Below are 22,355 nucleotides of genomic sequence, written 5' to 3'. Positions count from 1 at the left end.
AAAGAAAGATGATTAACCGGAACTATCTTCATCAAAATGAATCAATTAACCTACTAGTGTAAGCATATTGGCATACTATGATATAACTAGAAGGTTAACAGTTCAGGTGTTCAGTGAGGATTTAGGGATGTGCTACTACAAGAAAGGAAACCAATGGTATATATCCCAGGTGCTCACATCCACAGGCAAACACAGTTGTGAGCATTTCCATCAATATGTAGAGGAAAGAAAATTGACTGTGGAGCTACATTGATTTACATCTGCTGAGGATCTGGCCAAGATCTTATCCAGGGCAGACAGTGGGCACAGAATATCTATATCTGTATCTATCTATCTATCTATCTATCTATATATATATATATATATATCAATTTGTTCAATACACGGGAAGTTAAGTTTAATCCATTTGATTCTGAGTACAATTGATTCCAGACCACAAGGCAGTTTTCTTCACCAGGAAGACTTTATAATCTGTTTTATCACAACACAAGTTTTGTTGCCAGAATCCACAGAGAAATGAAAAGATATGGACAATACTTATGTCACCTATACTGATTTTGTTGTAAGACCATCTGAGAGTTAGGATGTGTGAACTCTTGTTATGAAGTTAGTGTTTTAATTGTTGTGTGTTCCTTTGCAGTTCATCCTTCGCAGTATTGTTGTAGCCATGTTGGTCCCAGGATATTAGAGACAAGGTAAGTAAGGTAATATCTTTAATTGGTCCAACTTCTGTTGGTGAAAGACACAAGCTTTTAAGCTACACAGAGCACTTCTTCAGGTCAGAAGTTTGTCTCTTTCACCAATAGAAATTCGACTAATAAAAGGTATTACCTCACCCATCTTGTCTCTCTGTTTATTCTTGACATTATTTCAGCAAATTGTGCAGTCAGTAGAAAAAGGTATGTAAGAAGTGTAACACTGTTTGAAATCAAATGGTATTAAAATATTTTCATTAGAGCAAATTGCCATGTTCAGTATATTGTAGGATTGCAATGAGTATTCAGCAAATCTGAATTTTTGTTAATGGTACATTAGTGATATGTTTAGAGGGGGTGTAATATTATCTAATAGTCACAAGATGGCAATAGAACAAATAGTTTTACAAGCTTGATTTTTTAAGGAGTTTTAGCTCTGCAATAGTTCCAGGAAGCTGTTGCATTTCACAATAAAGTTTGTTTTCTATCTGACTCTGCACCTAGAATCATTTAAGTGCAGGTCCACAGCCTATATTGATACACAAACATAAAACTGCAGTCTTCTCTTTTCCATTTGGCCATTTGATTATTTTATTTCTTTATGACTTTGGTTCTCACAATTTCATGATGAAAAGCTTCTTCTTGTCTCTGTTAGTAGGTCTTCTTTTCAGTAAAGACTACGTTAAACCCACAGAAATAGATGGGAAGAAGAAATGGAAAGGTGAAGGTACCACATCTAACCTGGAGAGCATTGTAATTGGAAGATGTTATGAATATATTAGAATTGTGAATCCAAGTGTTGGGTAAGTACTTTTCTCTTTCTGAATCAGTCTCCACACTTTAATGGTTTTACAAATCATGGACCTGATACGACAGTCTTAATCATAGGAATAGTCCTGTTGAAACCAACATATTTGTAGTTGTTGAGAAATCCAAAATTCATCTTTAAGAAATCTAGTAAAAATAAATATATTAAAGGCATCTGGGGTGGGGGGGGAAGAGCAATATTGTCAGGAATTCTTCAGGTTTTAGCTGATCTTTTCTTTTATACTTTAGGGACCCTAATGAAAAAAGCTGAAGGGATGGGATAGCTAATTTAACCCTCTTGTGCTTTATGTTGTAATGTATGTGAATTTTTGACAGCCAAAACCTGGCCATATTGACATGTTTCTCATAGTAACTTTAACTGTATTACATTAACCCTAAATTCTAGTTCCAATGAATGATACAATAGACTTGTGGACCCATATGAATAACAATGGTGAAAATGTTGAAACTGGTAAGATGAGACTTAAATAGGATTTTAGCTGAAATTGGTATGACCCAGGATTTCATTAGAACACGTTTTAACAAAGACTAAGATTCTGAGCTCATCCTGCAAAAAATTAGGTATTGACTGGAATGTTTAGATTAAAACAAGGCTTATGCACCTTTCTGACAAAAAACAAGTGTCTTGTTTTTATAAGACACTCATCTGTTCTGAATAATGTAACATTTTGTAGGAAAGGGGGCGGGGGGGGGGGACAAAAAGCTAGTTCCAAGGAGATTAGAGCAGAAGGCTTCTGGAAATGCCTGGCTGGAGTAACATCTAAGAATTTCTACCTTAATATCCAGCTGAGAATTCTTTAAGATACACAAATTCCAAGGTTGTAATTTGAAAGCCTCTGCCGCCTGCTGGAAAAAAGATAGGAGAACTCTTACTGGAATAATGCAATAAGAAACTTTTGCCTAAGTTGATCTTGTTATTTCTTTAATTGATAATGAATGCTGTTAACTGAATAAAATGAGAAATGCTCCATAATCTAAATTTTGGTTAGTGATGCAGTATAGTGTATCAACTATAGAACTACATTGTATTGTGATATGACCTTTTGATTTCATGCTATTCATAGGTATTAATAAAAGTAGAATTTAGCTTACTACATGGGTAGGGACTGCGCCCTCTGTCTTGGGCCTTAATGAATGCTAATACTGTATATTTGGGCTCTTTTTCTGTAGCAATAGTCAGCCTTCTAATAAAACTTTTCAGACGTTCAAGACTTTGTTTAATTTGAGTTTCAAATGACTGATTGCCCCTACTGAATCTTCAATCTTCTCTCCTCTTCCTTTTCATATCCACCAAATTATTTTTCAACATTTAGAGTTAACATAGTGCGAGTGAGACTAAGGCACTTTTGAAAATTTTACCCCATATGATTAAAACTAGTCTGGTAAACATTTTTGAACAATATTTTATGAAACTGCACATTGAAATGTTATATTTTATGAACTGCAACTTTAGATAGCGTAAGTCTGCCATCTTAGTGTCTTGGATCCCACACACACATAATATATACATATATGTATCCCAAAATGACATTAAAACAATGTTAAGGTTGCAAAGTCAAGCACTCAAAAGTTAGGAAATGCCAGAATTAAGGGTGCCCAGCATGGCACAATAACTCTGTGGCACAGTCAGTATGGAATCTAATTCTCCTGTATGGCATTCAGTTTCCTTAAATAGACCATCCTTTCTCTTCCTGTAATCCCCAGCAGTACACAATTTCCAATTTATGTATCACATGAGACAGGGGTCCTACAGGCAACAGCCTCATTTACTACAAAGCCCTGATTCATCCCCAGAGCATCATCCAGCCTGTGTACTAATAAGGCAGAGGCCTTGTGGAAAAAACAGTAGGTGTGAGTTAAAGATTTTATCATAATGCATATGCACAAAGGGGCTGAATTAAGGTTACACAGGCAACCTTTATTCTGACATTTCCTATTTTTTGAGCGCTTGACTTTGTAACCTTAACATTATTTTAATGTAGGGGTTTTTTAAATGTAATTTCCTACATTTAAAAAAAAAAACTGAAAAATCAGATATTCCATCCCATACTGACAGGGCCGTCCCTACCCATACGCAGCTGCGTAGGGCACCAGGAAATTTGGGGCACCAATTTTCCTGGTGCCCTACGCAGCTGCATGCTGCTCCAGCCCCTGCTCCGCCTCTTCCCCATGACCTCTGGCCCTGCTCCACCCCAGCCCCACCTCTTCCCACCCCTGCTCTGCCCCAGCCCTGCCCCCACTCCACCCCTTTCCCCAAACCCCCTGCTCCGCCCCATTTTTTTTTCATTCTCACATAACTCATAAATGGATGTATAGATTTTGCTCAAACATTTACACAAATTACCTTCAGATTAAGACCAAGCATGGAAAAATTTCAGCCAAAAAAGAAGAATTTTTCAGAATGTTATGAACATGTGAAAATAAGGGATTATAATGAAAGTCTCACTGTTACTCTAATGGAGGTTTCTAACAAACAAATGCTATATTCATGCATACACACACTTCTGTAATACATATACACATGGTTCTATAAATTCCATTGGCTGTCGGTGTAGATTACTTCTCATTCTTTAGCTGACAACTACAAAATAAATCCTGTATAACTTGTTGCTATCTGTATTAAGTTTGCCAGGAATCACGCTTATCTATGTGCCTTCCCCACCCCCACTCCATAGTTTCAACAAGTAGTTGCTAATTAAAATATCTTCAGTAGGGGAGCAGAATAATACTTTTGATTTTGTATTACATGCTGCTCAAACATGAGATGACAAGTAATAAAAATAAAAATATGCAGTAAATGAATTGTTCAGGCATTTACTTCTAAACTTAAATTCCCATTGAAGTCAGTGAAGATGTTAAGTGGTGACTTGATCACAGTCTACAAGTACCTATATAGGGAAATGATTTCTTATAGTAGACGGGTCTTTGATCTAGCAGGAAAAGGGATAATGAGATCCCTGAATCCTATGTTTCAGTTGTAATCTAGGGTCACTTAGAGACTTTGGTCGCTGTGGCCAAACTCTGCTACAAATGGTTCTTTTGGGGTTAGAACATTTTAAAGTAATAAATCCCATTTTCACTATTTCTACAGTACTGCATAGCAAGTCTCATTATGAATACTATGCCGTCCATGGTTTTTGCTGAATTATTATAAGAGTCTAGCTGAATAATCCTAGTGCAAATCCTCATGTCTTAGATACTAATTGATGGGCTAATGATTTCATTAATTTATCACAAACTTCCCCCCACCTTAATAATCTTAGTTTTATTTCCTTTGGGGATTGTGGGAGGTTGTGAACAAAGCACATATTGCTGGTCTGCTATGGGAAAATAATATTACTATTTGTTTTAATTATTATAGTGAGAAGAACTGTACAGAGATATGGGAAGCTTTCAAAAAGGCTTTTATTAATAAAGATCCTTGCAACATTTTACCATCGGACTATGAGTTATTTATTAACCTGTCACTGCATACAATTCCACCTAACAAGGTACTGATTATGAATGGTATGTTAATGATCATCTATCATCTCTCCCCTGACTTAGCAGTCCAAAATTGACCAGATTTGATATGGTGGGCCATGCAATGATTTTCTGCCCACTTTGTGGGTTGCAGACCAAAAGGTTGAGAACCAGTGTTCTAGTCCTTGACCCCACAGCAATGAAGTGTCAGAGCGATGTAATGTGGTTTAGAATTAGTTGCTACAATACTGAACTTGCAACCAAATAATTATGATTTTAAGCTGGTCAGCACATTACAGATAAGTATGTGTCCAGTTGAACAGCTGAAAGTTTATAAAAGCCCTCGAAGCACTTTAATTAAACCAACCTCAAAACCCATCTTATGCATGTTTACAAGTAAATATCTTCATTCAACTCTGTCAAGTGAGCTCTCTAATTTCAATGTCACCATTGCAAAGGGTATGTTTATACTAGAAACCCTACAGTGGCACAGCTGCGCCACTGTGGTGTAGACACTACAGGGACAGGAGAGGTTCTTCCATTGCTGTAGTAAATCCACCTCTCTGAGAAGCAGTAGCTAGGTCGACAGAAGAATTTTTCCACCATCTAGCGGTGTCTGCACCAGGGCTTAGGTTGACAATTACATTGCACAAGGCATGTAGTTCAGCCAACCTAACTTTGTAGTGTAGATCAGACCTTAGTTTTGTTTTACTTGTATTTAGGGCTTGTCTATATGGCAACTTGTGCACAGCCAGTTGGGGTGTAAATCTACACCATGCCAGCCTGCCACACACAAAGTGGCCATGTGGACCCTGCTGCCACATACTAAAAGTTCCATAGTGCTACTTTCAGTGCACGGCAGCAGGGTACACATGGTCACTTAGTGCACTGTAGTTTCACACCCTGGCTTGCTGCACACTAAGTCTCCATATAGACAAGTCCTTAGTGTCTATATGCCTAACTTTTCCTAAACCTGTCAGCTCAAGTCAGGCAAATTCTAGAGGCCTTGAGTCCTTCTATGGCTCAAGCTCTGTTCTCACAGTGGTGTAAATCCCCCCCAAAAATCCACTGTCAAGTTATGCCAGATTTACACCATTGTGAGGGCAAACTTTGTCCCTATAACTTTATTAGTTGAAGAAGTGTAGAATTGTTTTAAAAGTATTTAATTGATATTAGTTTGATTAGAACAAACCATCTGTGAGATTCTGAAGTATTGAGAAATAATTTCAAAACATGATTTAAAATGTTTTCCCAGCCACACAGCAGTGACGGTATCATGCACACACATTCAAAAGATGGTTTGTTTTTTCTCTCCTTAGTCTCTGTTCTGGGAAAATAACCATCTGCTGGTCACTAGCTATTCTGATAGAACTCGTCGCTACATGCCTCTGTGTGATACTTTAATTGGTTCCTTTGGAGATTTCCTGAACTGGTGTGGACAAGCAAACGATACTGGTCAGACAAGAAATGATAATAATAAAAAGTTTGTTATAAATTCATGGTGGGGCTAAAAAGATAGAGTGATTGCTTTGTACTGAAGATATGGGTCTGATTCTGCTCTCATACTTCAGGGGAGTTACTCCTGGTTATGTGGGTGAGTGTCCTGATTCTCCACTGGCTTGTACTATATAGACATTTACACTTCAGCTGCAGCTGAAGCATACACTGTGAAATTTGGAGGGAGGTGTTGCAATGGTGGATTTATGTCACCTTTTCATTTCCCGGATCCTGGGGCTTTCTGTGCACCAGACCAGTTTCATGACATGAGTTAGAGCAGTTTCCACAGACACAGGGGTCTGTGCTTTGAGACCATAGCATGTCATTGTTTGTACAAAATGTAAGGGCTAGTGAAAAGGAGGAGAGAAATGGTGCAGTACTGTTATGGATGGATATCCTATCAGATCTCCAACCATGCAGAACCTAGAACAAAAAACACATACAATATATATTTTAAAGCCACTTTAGATTTTCTTTTCCTACCTGTCATCATATCTTTAATAATGAGCACTGTGTTTCTTCCCACAGGATTTAATTATGATTCCTGCCCTAACACAGAAGAGTGTGAAAATAATGCAGTAGAATCTTTCTGGAAGATTGCATCAATCACTGTAAATCATACAATTTACATTCATTAAGCATGTCCATGAATAGTTCAGAAAGCTTTAGTAGGGCCAAAAGATTTTTTTCTGGAGTTTTTACCTCTAGCGTAGGCATACCCTTAAGGCCTTGTATTGACTAGAACTTAAAGGTGTGATGTAAGGAGGAAAAGCATAAGGTTGACTACCTTATGTGTTAAAAATGCCACCCACTCACCTCAGTGGTTGGCGGAAGATGACTGGGCAGGCAGTGAAAGAGGACAGCTCCAGCAGCAAGAGAGGGAAACACTCGATGAGGGACACTGGGTAGCTCCTCCCCCCCCTCCCCCACTTATAGTCTATATGGCACCTATTGGCCAGCTGGAGGGCGGGGTGCTGATTGGCCTGCATCCCCCAGATCAGAGATTTAACTTGGAGCACAGCCCATGTGAAGCCTCTTACACCTCTGTTCCAGGTGAGGCTGGGGAGTTTTTTCACCTTCTTCCCAGCACCTTCAATTCACAGTAGGTTAATTAAGAATGTGCTTAGTACCTAACTGAGGTACTTGCTTGAGTTGTTAATTTGTCACAATTTGTGGGCAGTTTTCAGTGCAGTTAAAAGGATAAAATGAACAGTTCCCAGAAGTAAAAGACCTGGATTTTGGTGATGGACCTTGGGCTCATGGGATAGGGTCAGACCTTGTGATCCTTGCAGGCTGGAGTTCCCACCCTTTTGCACCCTCTGTTTCCCTCATAGAGGTGTGGGAGTGGGTAGGACTTGGAGTGAGCTGAGTTCGGGACAGGTAGGCTAAGGAGAGCTGCCACCCTGAGTTATGGGTTACATGGTAAGAGCTGACTAAGGCTGATTAAGCAGATGATCTAAGTTGTAACCCTTGCACTGGAACCACTTACATGACTGGTATATGAGAGTATGGGTTATGCAGGTAGTGCCCCTTCCACGTGTTCAAGTTAACAAAAGGTGTAGCCGGTAGTTTAAAATCCATCCATGTCCTCATTTCACCACTGTGTCCGGATCAACTATGGATTGCCTAGGATTTTAATGTGTTAGTGAATGTGTTAAAATAGACGTTTTTCTAGAGAAAACAAGGCTTAAGAGATTTTAATGCTCATGAAAGGTACCAGATTGAGAGTCTTGAAGATGGAAATACAACAAGTATAACACAGAGTTGCAGTGCAAAACTTATCATACTGATCTGTCAGAGTGCCCCAACCTTGCCCTGGAGGGACCAGTTCTAGGGTTGAGAAGACAGATCACCTTTTATAGCCGTTAAGTTCTGGTCCTCTCTACTGCAACTGCCAGCTAGGGAACCAGTTTTGATGGTGGTTTTGCAACTTGGGCATTTTCATTTATGGCCCCCGCCACTGGCCATGACTATTTAGTTAAAGCACCAATCTGTATATAAAAATCTATAGGGGATGTTATGAAGAATAATCTTCTGTTATCTATTGCAGTATGCAAAGCAGAGCTCTGGGGTAATATACATTATGCTGAATGGTTCTGCAATAGGGGGCGCCTATCCAGTCAAAGGGTAAGAAAAATAAAATAATATTGTGTTAATATTTTAGGGTTTGATTGAGAAAAATCAAACATTCGGCTATTGTATCACACAACGCTGTGGAAGTGAATAATTTTCAGAAGTCTGTGGCCTCAAGGCCAATCTTTTTTTTTTTAACTAGACCTGGAGTAAAATTTTAGAAAGCACTTGGGTGCCTCTTGTGCAGAGTCCTGTATTCTAATTTGTCAAAGGCAACAGAAGTAAAACTCGGCTGTTACACAACATTGTTTATAAAAGCAAAAACACTGAATTAGTCCAAACAAAATGGTCTACTGATTCCACCCAAGGACTGTGTTGAGATTATGACAAGTAAACAAGAGAAGAATAGAATCAGAAATTAATGGATCAAAATTGCTGTGTCAGAAAATAGGCCTAACTGGAGGACAAAATAATGACATGGAAGGGCAATTCCACCCATCACCCCCTTTTACGGTCCTTAAAAGAGTACAGGTAGACTGAAAGGAGAGAGTTCAACCATCATGGCTGCCACCCCCATTGTCTCATGAGACCCCAGGAATCCACTATTACACTATTGGGCCTGCATCATCCTGATCAGAGAGCGCTGTCCTGACCTGACCAGGCCAGAGAGAGACCCAGATTACATACTTCAGCAACTTCATCGACTTCAGCTAAATCCTGAACACCACATGGAATGTGAAACTTGGTTTCCTGCTCTCCTCTCCTCCCTCAAGTGTCATTTTTCCTTCCTCGCCTTCTCTTTCCTATTTCTCTCTTTTTGCCTTCTGTTTAAAAAGAGTCTGAGTTAGCAGGCCAAGACAACTGCATCTTTTGCAACACTGTTCTGAAGCTGTGACCATCAAGGAAGCTAAAAGCAATGCCTTAAACAGCCCTACTCTGGTACAAGTTTGCCAGGTCTCCAAGTGGCTGATAAGATCGTATGCTGCGTTTGTGTTTCTCCAGCAGTGAGATGGCTAGCAATAGTCAGCATCAAAGACAGGAGCTGCATTTTCTATCTTTACAATTTTTTTCTCCCCTTTTGTGTTAAGGTTTTTAAAGATGACTGTTGCCATGAGACTAAGCAGGCTGAGATCTCTATCCTTGGAACCCCAAATCCTGTTTAGAACTCTAGATGTTGTAAAGTAACAGTCATGTTACCAGCTTTGACTCTGTGGGACCATTGATTCCCTGAAGATGGAATACCACACTTGTCAAGGTGTCAGTTCAGCAAAGCACATGCTTAACTTTAAGCACTTGTTTATTTTTCACTGAAGTGGAACTTGACAAAGCTTAATTAGGCCTAAATGAGAAAACAAAACACAGGGAGACTCCAAAAAAATAGGTCCCAAGTGGTTGCTTGTGTTGCTATACACAAGGCCTGATTCATTTGCTCTCCAATATTAGGTAATTCACAAATCACAAGGAAAAGGAATAGAGACTTTTGATAAAGAACAGAGAGACGTTTTAACAAATTCTAAGGTCCAAGTGACAGTCTAATTATATAGGTCAGGGCACAGGGAATACAGCTCCTATTTGAATGATGATTAGAGCAGGTGACTTCCCTTGTTGGCACAAAGTAAAATCTATTTCTTTTTTAAACAATATGCTGTGATTAATTTAACAGTGGTTAAAACAGCCATTCTTGTCCAACATAATACTCTCAGTTTAACCTTTGGAACAGATTATCAAGGAAAGTAGCAAATTCATCATTGCTTGGAGTCTTTAATCAATATTGAATGTCTTTCTGAAAGATATGCAGGAGTTCAACCACAGGTTATTGAGTGTGATAGTGTTCACTTATGTAGTATGTAAAAATAATTCTCTCCACTGCAGGAATTACTATGTGAAATTCTGTGATCTGTATTCTGCAGGACTTCAGATAAGATAAGATAATCATAGTGGTCCATTCTGGCCTAAAATTTCTTCTGTTCTAGGCCATATAGCTGGTACAGTACAGAAATCAAAATACTTCAGATAATTCCTGTAGAATCCTTGCTCTCTTCTGTCAAGACAAACTATATTTCAAAAGACAGCAGGCCAGATTTTCAAAAAAACCAATTGTAGAAGCAAATAATCACAGGTAACATTTTTTTGCAGAGTTACGCAGGCACAACAGATATCATTCAGCTGCCTTTATATCAAGCAATTAGACATCTAACTTAGATGATCTAAGTTACATCCTGCATGTAACTGCACCCATCATTATTTGCCCTGGCATAATTACATGCATGAACAAGAAAGCTGGGATGAGACTTCATTCAAAATCAGGCCCAAATCCTTAATTTATAAATTTTTGTTTTGTTTTATTTTTGTTTTTTAAGACCGATGCCTTAGAACACATTTTAATGCAATATGTTAAATGGTCCCTCCGTTAGATTTGGAGAACTCTAAACTCACACTTTGTGCTTTTATTATCCTATTTAAAGACATTTTTTCCCATTAGGCCATCATCAGTTTAATTGAAATTATTTTTGGATATGCCTTCGATAGTACAACTAGTAGTCACAAAGACTTAGACACAGGAACACAGAAGACCTTTTTTCTGATACAAAAGTTCTCAGAACTTATGACAGAAAAGTCACAAAACATAAATACAGATAACTTCCTCTTCTCTTTGCCAGTAAAAATGATCCCAACTTAATGACTCAATCTGCTCTGATAAATCACTCCCTAAAACAATGGACCTTAACCTTGCAGCAGTAAGGCTGATTGTATGTAAAAGGAAAAATCTGGTTTAATATTTTACTATTTACATACTCCCGGTCAGATGTAAGATCCGTTGGTGTAACTCCATTGACTTCAGTGGAATTATTCCAGCAGAGAATTTGGCCCTTCTATACCTGGACTTTTGAATATTACAGTATTTAACAAACAGCAAACCTGCCTATGGAGGATTCTTCCCAGGTCAGAATGGACAGATTTAAAAACAACAACCTCTCTTATGGTCTTACTTGTTCCCATGCTAGGTATTTTATACCCTTTTGACTTACTGCTGTGATTTTATATCTACTAATATATTTGTCTTGTAGTTGTTACTCTTCCTTCTATTTTAAAAAACAAATCCCATGCTGTGCCTGAAGAAAGACTGCTCTTGTAGGGTTTTTTGTTTGTTTGTTTTTTACTAAATACCTAGTGGTTTGTTATAAGTGCTGCATTTTAAACCCTTATTCCACTCACATCTTTATTAATAGAGTTTTATTCCTGCTCCATCCTGCTAAGACCAACAATCAATAAAACAACAAACTTAGGATCCATGCACCCATAAACTTTGGAAATACAAAATTCTGATTCCAATTTTGAGTATCTTGGTTCTGTCTCTGATAATGAGCCCAAAAGAAACCATAGGTACTGTGACAGTGTACCCCATAAGGCTTTATGGGGAGGGGGTGCTTATAAATGTATGTATGACATAACTGGAATATGTTTTGTGCTGCCTGTGCCAGGTAACATATCTCCGTAAAGGTTATGGTCTACTATATCTATTCATCCTATTTGTACATATATATATCATTTTCTACTTGAGGTTAAGAATATGGGCTGTATGCTTGCTTGGTTTCTAAGTAAGCTTTGGGAGGCATTTGGTCAGCTTCTTTAGGAAGGAATTCGCCAGGTTAAGTACCTGATCAGGAAACACTTGGGGAACAATGCATCTTGGAATGTTCCAATCCACATAAGAAGTCTTCCTGGAGACATGCAAGATACCATGTGGACAATGGCTCCAGCCTGTAAAGACTGAGTCATGCAGGGACATGTGACTTGTCCAGGTGACTCCAGGACTCCATCTTGGAGCTGGACTTTGCATAGGAGGGAGGAGGGGGGTCTCCTCCCACAAGAGAGAGTCTATTTAAACCTGGGGGAGACCCCTCCATCTTGTCTTCAGCTGGCTAAAGAAGGAGCCTCTCCACCCCCCCAGGATACTTGAAAGAAACTGAAACAAAAGACAGAGACTACAGGGGTTGTGAGAGATTGCTGGACCCAGGCTAAAGGGAGATTAGCCTGTAAAAGGGAGCATTCTGGAACTGGTGAGGAACTTATCTGTATTTAGTTTGATTAGGCATAGATTTGCGCATTTTATTTTATTTTGCTTGTGACTTACTTTGTTCTGTCTGTTACTACTTGGAACTACTTAAATCCTACTGTCTGTATTTAATAAAATCACTTTTTATTTAGTAACTTACTCAGAGTATGTATTAATACCTGGGGGAGCAAACAACTGTGCATATCTCTCTATCAGTGTTATAGAGGGCAAACAATTTATGAGTTTACTCTGCATAAGCTTTATGCAGGGTAAAACGGATTTATCTGGGTTTAGACCCCATTGGGAGTTGGGCATCTGAGTGCTAAAGACAAGCACACTTCTGTGAGCTGTTTTCAGGTAAACTTGCAGCTTTGGGACAAGTGATTCAGACCCTGGGTCTGTGCTGAAGTGGACTGGAGTGTCTAATTCAGCAAGACAAGGTGCTGGAGTCCTGAGCTGGCAGGGAAAACAGAAACAGGGGTAGTCTTGGCACATTGGGTGGCAGCTCCCAAGGGGGTTTCTGTGATCCAACCCGTCACAGGTACAAATGACCTGGACCCAGATCTCCCATTTAAATCAATGGGAAAAGAATCAGAGCCCTGGTTACTGAGAAGGAGAAAGATCTTTTCTGTTCTATGTTGTTTTAAATATTTGTTTTCTTTAACCAGTTTTTTTGCAGACTATGAAGTGCCTAACTTCCAAAAAGACAGAATTTCACGAATTGAAATCTGGGTCATGGATGACATTGGGGGACCTGACTTGTAAGTTATAGGTCTTAAAAAAAACCCTAATCTTGTTTTTTCTCTTTTGAATCTGTTTTTACAGTTTTCACTTTATTTTTCTCTATTATTATTAGATTTCAGTAACACTCAAAATGTGTTTGATGCATTCCAAACACAAAAGAAACCACAGTGCCTTCCTTGGAGGGTGTACAGTCTTTTTAAAATATAAAGTTGATGTGACCAGAATTAGGCACAATCAAAAATAATGTAAGGCCCTAAATCTGCTGAGTCAGTAGGTCTGTGTAAGAAGCTGTTATGGAGCAGGCCTTAAGTGAGGGCAAGGCAAGTACAGGTTAGACTAAATAAGAACCATCTAAATCCCAAATCAAACTCTGAGATTTGAAAAATGTCTTTTCACTGTCCCCAGTGCATTATTTTTCAGGTTTACAGCTCTCTGCAGTTCATGGTTCTGGAAATTAGTAGAAGTGGTGAAATGCCATAAGAAGGTCTCTTCTCATGGTACTTGTGACCAATCCAACAACAAAAACTACTAATAGTTTTGAGAGCCTGAACTTGGGAGATTTCCTGCCCGATTCTGCAATCCTGGGAGATTAAAATATTCATCAGCACTTTTAAGATGCTTATTTGGACCAAAACTCTTGATAAGCCATTACTATTTTATTCAGTTAATTGAAGTAAATTTTTACCCAGCCACAGGAGCTAAGGTGGTTGGGGAAGCACTCCATTTTGGAGTTTAAGTCAGAATGCTTATGTCCAACAGCAGGGGTTCTAAGTGATTGAGGAAGGACTCAAGTACAGCCTGTGGAGTCCAAAGGGGCTGAGGCCAAAGTTCCAGTTGTTGCAAAGTAAATATAAAACACTACCACTGATACAAGTGTATGGTGAATTCTGATTTGGTAGCATTTTACATCAACTTTGCACAGGTGTAAATGAGTGTACAACATACAGGGCCGGCTCTAGGCACCAGCAAAACAAGCTGGTGCTTGGGGCGGCACATTTTTAGGGGCGGCATGGCCGGCGCCAGAATGCCGCCCCTAAAAGTGTGCCCCGGCCGCCCTAGCTCACCTCCGCTGCTGCTGCCCCTCGCACCACCGTGCGTGAAACAGCTGATTCGCGGGCCGCTACTCGTCCTCCCTCCCAGGCTCTCAAGCCTGGGAGGGAGGGGGAGATCCCGAGCGGCCGCGGCGCGGGCGCCGCTTCTCCCCCTCCCTCCTAGGCTTGAGAGCCTGGGGGGAGGAGGCAGGGCTGGGGATTTGGGGAAGGGGCAGAGTTGAGGCGGGGCCGGGGTGGGGTAATTAAAAAACGGTGGGGGGCGGCCAAAATTGTTTTTGCTTTGGGCGGCAAAAATCCTAGAGCCGGCCCTGACAACATACAATGTAATGGAGAATGAGGCCCTCTAAATTTGTATTAGTCCAACAGGCAGCTGCCCTCTGGTGGTAGACTTGTTTTTCTAGGGCATTGCTGTTTGGTTACAAGGTACCAGAGTCTGGCCAGCTTGCTGAAATTCTCCTATAACCTACTACTAAGTTCCCTAAAAAAAAAAAAAATCTGCTCCAATTGTAGAACATTAAGGTTCTGCAATTAAAGCCCTAGCTGCCATAGCAATTGACACTATGGAAATTAGCAAAATAAACAGTTAACTAATAAAAGACTTTGTACAAATCTCTTTTTACAGGGATTCCTGTGGGAGAGGCAGTGTACAAATATTAGAAGAAAGACTCAAAACTATGGGTTATGACATCACCTGCATTGACAATTACAAGTAAGTGGAATTTCTTTAATAAATATGAGGTATTTGCTAGGGTTTTTCAGAAATTTTAACCTACTTCTACCCATGAATATTACCATACCGGGGACCCACTAATCTACTATGCTGTAGCTTTAGTAAGAAATTGACTTCTGGAAGTGATAATGCCACCTTCCTCACCCATCTGAGCACACCTCCATTGATATGGCAATCATACAGTTTGTAATTTTATTATTAAATGCAACAGTGTCCTCATTCGATATCAGATACAGAAGATGGCCTGGTCCCTTCCACTTAGAGCTATCAGTTCAAATAGGAAATTAAAATCTGAATAACAGTTATACATTAATATTCCCTTCTCATGTCTGCAGAATTACTTATGGTAGCTGTACTTACTGTGATACCCAGAGCTTCATTCTAAATTAAATACCATTAAGAAGGGAAGGTTTAGGCATCCAAATTGTGCATCTTTTCATTTTATAACATCATTCAATTTGTTTCACTTCCTCTTTTGTTTTGCTTAGTTTTCTTACTGAGTAATGCTAAATACAATAATTTCATTACAGATCTGTACTGCTGTTAAAGTGCCTGGATTATCTTAATCACTCTGATTGTTCTATTGTTTCGTAAGTAAACATGGTAAATAAAATCAATCCAATTCTATGCCATTAGAGCCAAACGAATAATTCACAGCTAATAATTTATTCAACAGATTTCACCTGTTCTACTGATTGCAATTTGTCCATGACAGCTGTATTGAAATATATTATTTTGAAATTATTCAGGAAATAATTCCTGCTCTATAAATTGTGCACAAGCACTTCATTGCAAGTATCTGATATTCATAATTAAAGCAGTGTTGATTAGTTTTGATTGAACACACAGACCACATGGTATATTGCTATTCACTGATTGCGTGAGCATAACTCTTAGAATCAAGTATCTCTTGCAAATACTCATAGTTAGAAATGCAAAATTTGCTTTCCATGAACATTCTCCAATAAAATTGAGATCATAAATCAAATATAAGACTGCAAATCTAAATAACAGCACCTGTCCAATTATGTACAATGTAACTTTCAATTCCCAATTTCAAGGAGGTACAGTATTCATATCCAAACATTCAGAGATCTTATATTTCACCAATACACTTTTATGAGAAACATATGGAAACTTAAACACAAGTAGACACACTCATCTTTGCTGTAAATCCAGCAGTACATCATGGATAAATTTAACCCAAGGGATGGGCAGAAGAATTCTGTGTGTTAACTGCAAAAATGTTTCCCAACACAGAAACACCTGAGGTTGAAAGGAAAAACACAAATATCTAGTGCTGAATTTGAGCTCAGGTGGTTAAGAAAGCCATATCTCCTAAGTGACCTATATTTTGTAGTAATAATCCATTGGCCTAGGACAAGTATATAATATACAGAAATTGGGTTTGTCCATCAAGCACAGAGTACATAGGGACTGTCTAGTGTTCAACATCACATGGCTCTCCCACTGGCAGGCAGCAGAGGAATGCTATTGCTGCTGGGTTGGGCACACTCTACCCTCTCCTGCACTGCATAGGTATTCCAAGAGCACTTTCACTCAGCACAGGGAAGAGAAGGATACACATGAGATTGCAGGGATAGTGCTTCCACATCCTTCCACAGGCCTTTGATATAAGATTCATCTTTAAAACTCCTGTATCTTACAGAAACTGGTAGTGGTGTTCTGCCCCAGCAGTGTTCTCTGTTGGATAGCTTTTCCCTATCTTGGCATGTGACAGTCGCAAGAGTGTTCCCTTTGGTTCCATCACCCAAAATTATGCCCTGGCAACAACCACTCAACATGTGAAAACAGCATTTGAGAGACAGCAAATGCTCACATCAATATAAGCAGATTGTGTTGAGGTAGCAGATCATGAAACCAACCTGTTCCAAGCTTACAGCGACATTTATTTATTGCTGTATACCATGTACAGGGTTGTAATAGCGTATGAGCTGATGTGATTTAAAAGAAATGGACTTCTTATTCTCTGAGTGATTGCCAAGGTTTTTGCTCCTAAGTGGAAAATAAATAGTGATTGCCAGTCTCTACCCAACTTGTGAAACCCACAGCCCCAAAAAGCCAGTAATTTTCTGAACAAACTGACAATATTAGCTAGCTGGAGAAATCTGAGCTTAACAGGGCTTTTCTTTTGGATGCTCTGAGTTCTTAATGGATGATTTAAGAATATAAGAATGGCTAGACTGGGTCAGACCAGTGGTCCATCTAGCCTAGTATCCTGTCTTTTGACAGTGGCCAATGCCAGGTGCTTCAGAGGGAATGAACAGAACAAGTTCAAGTGATCCATCCCATTGCCCATTCCCAGCTTCTGGCAAACAGATTCTAGGGACACTTCTGAGCATGGTTTTGCATCCCTGCCTATCCTGACTAATAGCCATTGATGGACTTATCCCCCATGAACTTATCTAGTTCTTTTTTGAACCCTGTTATAGTCTTGGCCTTCACAACATCTGGCAAGGGGTTCCACAGGTTGACTGTGCATTTTGTAAAAAAATTCTTCCTTTTGTTTGTTTTAAATCTGCTGCCTATTAATTTCATTTGGTGACCCCTAGTTCTTGTGTTAAGAGAAGGAGTAAATAACACTTGCTTATTTAATTTCTCCACAGCAGTCATGATTTTAAAGACCTCTATCATATCCCCTCTTAGCCATCTCTTTTCCAAGCTGAAAAGTCCCAGTCTTATTAATTTCTCCTCATATAGAAGCTGTTCCATATCCCTAATAATTTATGTTGCCCTTTTCTGTACCTTTTCCAATTCTAATATATCTTTTTTGAGATGGGGAGACCACATCTGCACGCAGTAGTCAAGATGTGGGCGTACCATGGATTTATATAGAGGCAATATGATATTTTCTGTCTTGTTATCTATCCCTTTCCTAATGATTCCCAACATTCTGTTCGCTTTTTTACTGCCGTTGCATATTGAGTGGATGTTTTTAGAGAACTATTCACAATGACTCCAAGATCTCTTTCTTGAGTGGTAACAGCTAATTTAGACCCCATCATTTATATGAATAGTTGGGATTATGTTTTCCAATGTGCATTACTTTGCATTTATCAATATTGAATTTCATCTGTCATTTCGTTGCCCAGTCACTCAGTTTTGTGAGATCCCTTTGTAACTCTTTCCAGTCTGCTTTGGACTTAACTATCTTGAGTAGTTTTGTATCATCTGCAGATTTTGCCATCTCACTGTTTACGCCTTTTTACAGATCATTTATGGATATTTTATATTTTGAACAGTATGGGTCCCAGTACAGACCCATGGGATACACCCCCTCTCTCCATTCTGAAAACTGACCATTTATACCTATCCTTTGTTTCCTATCGTTTAACCAGTTACTGATCCATGAGAGGACCTTCCCTCTTAACCCATGACTGCTTCCTTTGCTTAAGAGCCTTCGGTGAGGTGAGCTTTTGGTGAGGTGAGCCTTTGGTGAACCTTGTCAAAGGCTTTCTGAAAGTCTTAAGTACACTATATCCCCTGGATCACCCTTGTCCACATGCTTGTTGACCCCCACAAAGAATTCTAGTAGATTGGTGAGGCATGATTTCTCTTTACAAAAACCACGTTCACTCTTCCCCAACATATCAAGTTCATCTATGTGTCTAAAAACTCTGTTTTTTACTGCAATTTCAACCAATTTGCCTGGTACTGAAGTTAGGCTTACTGGCCTGTAATTGCCGGGATTGCCTCTGGAGACTTTTTTTAAAACTGACATCACATTAGCTATCCTCCAGTCATTTCTCTCTTCTCCACGGGTTTAGACCATATTACTCAAAGTCTTGTGTTGTGGGCACATTCCTTGACTGAGGAAATCTGGATAGGAAATCTTTTGGAAACCGTCAATGTCTTGTTCTTTTCACCTAAGGGCTGAGCATACCATCTCTTCAGTACTGCCCATCACTGCAAGCATGGGACCAGCCACCTGTTCCCTTCTATCTGTCTCAGTACTTATATGACCACAATCACCACAGTATCTGAGCATGTCTGTAATAACAGAGCACCTTTCTTGTGCTGGCCCTGATTCTGCATGTTGCTGAATGCCTCAACTCCCACTAACCTGCCTTGCAAGATTGGGTCTTACTTCCCCTCCTCCTTCTTTTATATTCAGCTGTGTGTGATCATACTGAAATCCTGACGCATGTTCAACTGCTGTTCACATGGAACCTTCTCCACTTTGGCCTTCAAAGTTCTCATTTGAATATTTGCTACTACCACTGAGTTCCCCACTTGTGGCAGCTCCACCACGGCCTGCGCCCTTGGCTTCAAGGCCCACCACAATGGCCTTCCTCCGCATCATTGCATAGCCCCCACAGCTCTCACCACTAGGAACAAGGGCATCCCATATGACACGCTGAGTAGTGATGGCTGCCCAGTCGCTGCTCCACTTGAGATACGAGTAGGCTAAAATGAGAAATCAAAGCAAAAAGATACTCCCATGTAGCAGTAACTTAAAAATCTGCAACAAATAACCTCCTCAGTGATCTTAGCTTCTTCTCTCCCCTGCAGAAGATCCACCAAGCGGATTGTGATTTGTTTGAATGCCTAAGCTATTTGAAACAACAAGAAGTCCGGTGGCACCTTAAAGACTAACAGATTTATTTGGGCATAAGCTTTCGTGAGTAAAAACACTTCACTTCTTCAGATGTTTTTTTACCCACAAAAGCTTATGCCCAAATAAATCTGTTAGTCTTCAAGGTGCCACCGGACTCCTTTTTGTTTTTGTGGATACAGACTAAAAATGGCTCCCCCTGATACTTAAGCTATTTGAATTTTTTCTGAGTACCTTTCCAGAATTTAACTCCATGAATAGATCCCAATTATTAAATATGCTGATAATTTAATTTATTGACAAATAGCTTTTACAGAAATTGTTGTTTCACTATTAAAGACACATTCCAGGCAAGAGCACAATTAACATGTTTACACTTAAAGAATAAACATTGAAACTAGATATTCAGGTCTTTATTACAAGCTCTACTGCAGCCTCTTTACAGTGGCTCAGTGCCATAAAGCAGCTGAAGAGCTGGCTTAAGTGGTGCCTAGGCAACAACCTCAGCACATAGGTCAGGTAAAGTGATTTAGGTGGCTTTATTCTGCACTTAAAACCCCTGTCACATAGGCATTCTGAGGGAAGTGGCCATTTCAGAGCAGGAATGGCAGTGACCAGAGGCTGCTGTGTGGCACCACTCTAACTTACACTGGGGGCCATGCTCAACCTCAGAATCCTGGAAGTCCAAAGGTGGATAAATGCCCTTTTACCCCCTCTCCACACTTCAGCTGTGCCTCTTGTGAGGACTCTCAGGCTGTAATCATTATCTGTGACACATTAGCATTGAAATTGACCAGTAGGTAGCGTACAAACATCAGCAGAAAGCACTCCAAATGCAGTCTGGTACTAAGGACATATAGTTAATGCAGGATTCTGCGCACAGATTTCCTGTTTATAAAACCATGACAGCTGAGCAGCATTGAGAGTCATTTCAAGAGTCATTGTACAAAGATTTCTGGAACTGAATTTTCAGTTTAATTTTTGGACTTCAGCCCTGGCTACAAAGCTCTGGTATTTAAAAGGATATGTACTTAGCATCCTGTTTTTCTTTTCTTTTCTTCAGGTCTGCACCTTCAACACAAAGAGGACTTGTATCTCCCGCCAGAGGCGGCAGCTGGAGCAGGCTCATTTACATGATTTTTGTAGCATTTGTTTTTGAGATCTGCTTTAACCCACTGAATTAATGTACATAATTCAATCCTTCTATTTGCCTCCATTGTCTGTAAATTTGGCATTATCCTGTCTCTGAATGTAATTCCTCCCTTAATTCCTGTGATTGCAAGTCTGCCTATTAGAACCTATGTAACATTGCCTTTGACTCCTGTGCTGCTGGAAGCCTCATCCATGCCTTCATCTCTCCTTATCTGGGTAACTCCCTCCTTGTCTGTGGCCTCACCCTATTCCAGTTCTCCAGAATCCCATGATGAATGGTACTGCCCCTTTATTCACCGGTTGTCAGGAACCAGGGCCACACCACCCCTATTCACAAATAGCTTCATTGTCTCCCCACCCATTTTTGGATCCATTTTAAAACTGCCTTCTTGTTTTTGAAAGGCTTCCTTCTGCCTTAGGACCTTGGGCTTCATTCTCCCCTGCCATGCACTTTATGTCATCTGCACCTCTGAGAAGTGAGTGCAGACTGGATGTAAAATGCTATCCCTTGTGTGAATGGGTGTTTTGGGTAGCATCTTAAACTCACTTTGTATTAGTGTAAATAACAAAACAAGGAGTAACACAATGGACAATTTGGCCCATTGTTTTCACATGCACTATATCCATCACTATCACAGTTCCTCAGCTGGTTGCTTCCTGCTGTTTGGATTACCAACAACCAGCTGACTTCCCAAGGCTTGTCACATCAGCAGAGCTTATCTTGAACACTTGGGAAGTGAGGCATCAAGTATCTATGATCAGGGAAATTCACTCAGGATCCTTTGAAATCTATTCAGGGTGAGGAGTAGAACTGGCTGGCAATTTTTTGAGAAAATATTTTTTCATTAGAAAATACTGATTAATCAAAACCGAAACTTTTTGCAAGAAAAGGTCAGTTTTGGCAAATTTCTCTACGTGAAAACATTTTGGAAAAAATTGAAGTTGTTGAAATGTTTTGTTTAGACATTTTTAAATGAAAAATTCCATTTTTCCCGTTCAAAACAACCTTGTTTTGAAATGCAAGATTATAGGGGGAAAACCTAAATTAAAAATGGTCAAAATTTAAATGCAATATTTCGATTGACCCAAACCTTTTTCTCTCTCTCTCAACTTCTGTTCATTAACATTTTCAAGATTTTGAGGTTTTTGTCCTGATTTGAGACAGGAAATTTTCTTGAAATCTCAATTTTTTTTTTTTGCAGGACTGGAAAACTGTTTTCAATCCAGCTGCAGTGAGGAGACACCAAGCACAGTCTTGACTGTCTGCTGAGCCAGCTCCATCTACAATCTGAAGGTCCAGGGTGTCTGTCTATCCCCAACCACTGAAACCTCCAGATCACACGGCACGCGGGCTGATTTTTTGTGGCACACTGCTGCCAGGCGGGTTCCCGGCCGCCAGCCCCGCTCAGCCCGCTGCCAGCCTGGAATACGGAACCCCAGACCAGCAGCGGGATGAGCCCGCTGACAGTCTGGGGTTCCGTCTGCCACC

General features: G+C 39.8%; 1 protein-coding gene across 1 annotated transcript; it reads left to right on the top strand.

Moving 5' to 3' along the window:
- Nucleotides 1-1,319: 1,319 nt before the first annotated feature.
- On the top strand, nt 1,320-20,898 carry LOC135879599 (ADP-ribosyl cyclase/cyclic ADP-ribose hydrolase 2-like). Its single transcript, XM_065405642.1, has 9 exons — nt 1,320-1,498; nt 4,885-5,014; nt 6,305-6,440; nt 7,011-7,093; nt 8,533-8,609; nt 13,281-13,373; nt 15,031-15,117; nt 15,669-15,728; nt 20,778-20,898. Exons 1-9 carry the CDS (start codon nt 1,320-1,322, stop codon nt 20,896-20,898), a joined length of 966 nt encoding a protein of 321 aa, XP_065261714.1.
- Nucleotides 20,899-22,355: the final 1,457 nt, after the last annotated feature.

This window comes from Emys orbicularis, chromosome 5 (assembly GCF_028017835.1).
Source record: "Emys orbicularis isolate rEmyOrb1 chromosome 5, rEmyOrb1.hap1, whole genome shotgun sequence".
NCBI lineage: Eukaryota > Metazoa > Chordata > Testudines > Emydidae > Emys > Emys orbicularis.
This window is presented reverse-complemented; position numbering and strand designations above follow the sequence as displayed.

Coding starts and splice junctions, on each gene's coding strand:
- LOC135879599 (XM_065405642.1), top strand. CDS start 1,320: ATGATGAAAAGCTTCTTCTTGTCTCTGTTAGTAGGTCTTCTTTTCAGT. Junction 7,094..8,532: donor GGAAGATTGCATCAATCACT/GTAAATCATACA, acceptor TATCTATTGCAG/TATGCAAAGCAGAGCTCTGG. Junction 8,610..13,280: donor GGCGCCTATCCAGTCAAAGG/GTAAGAAAAATA, acceptor TTCTTTAACCAG/TTTTTTTGCAGACTATGAAG.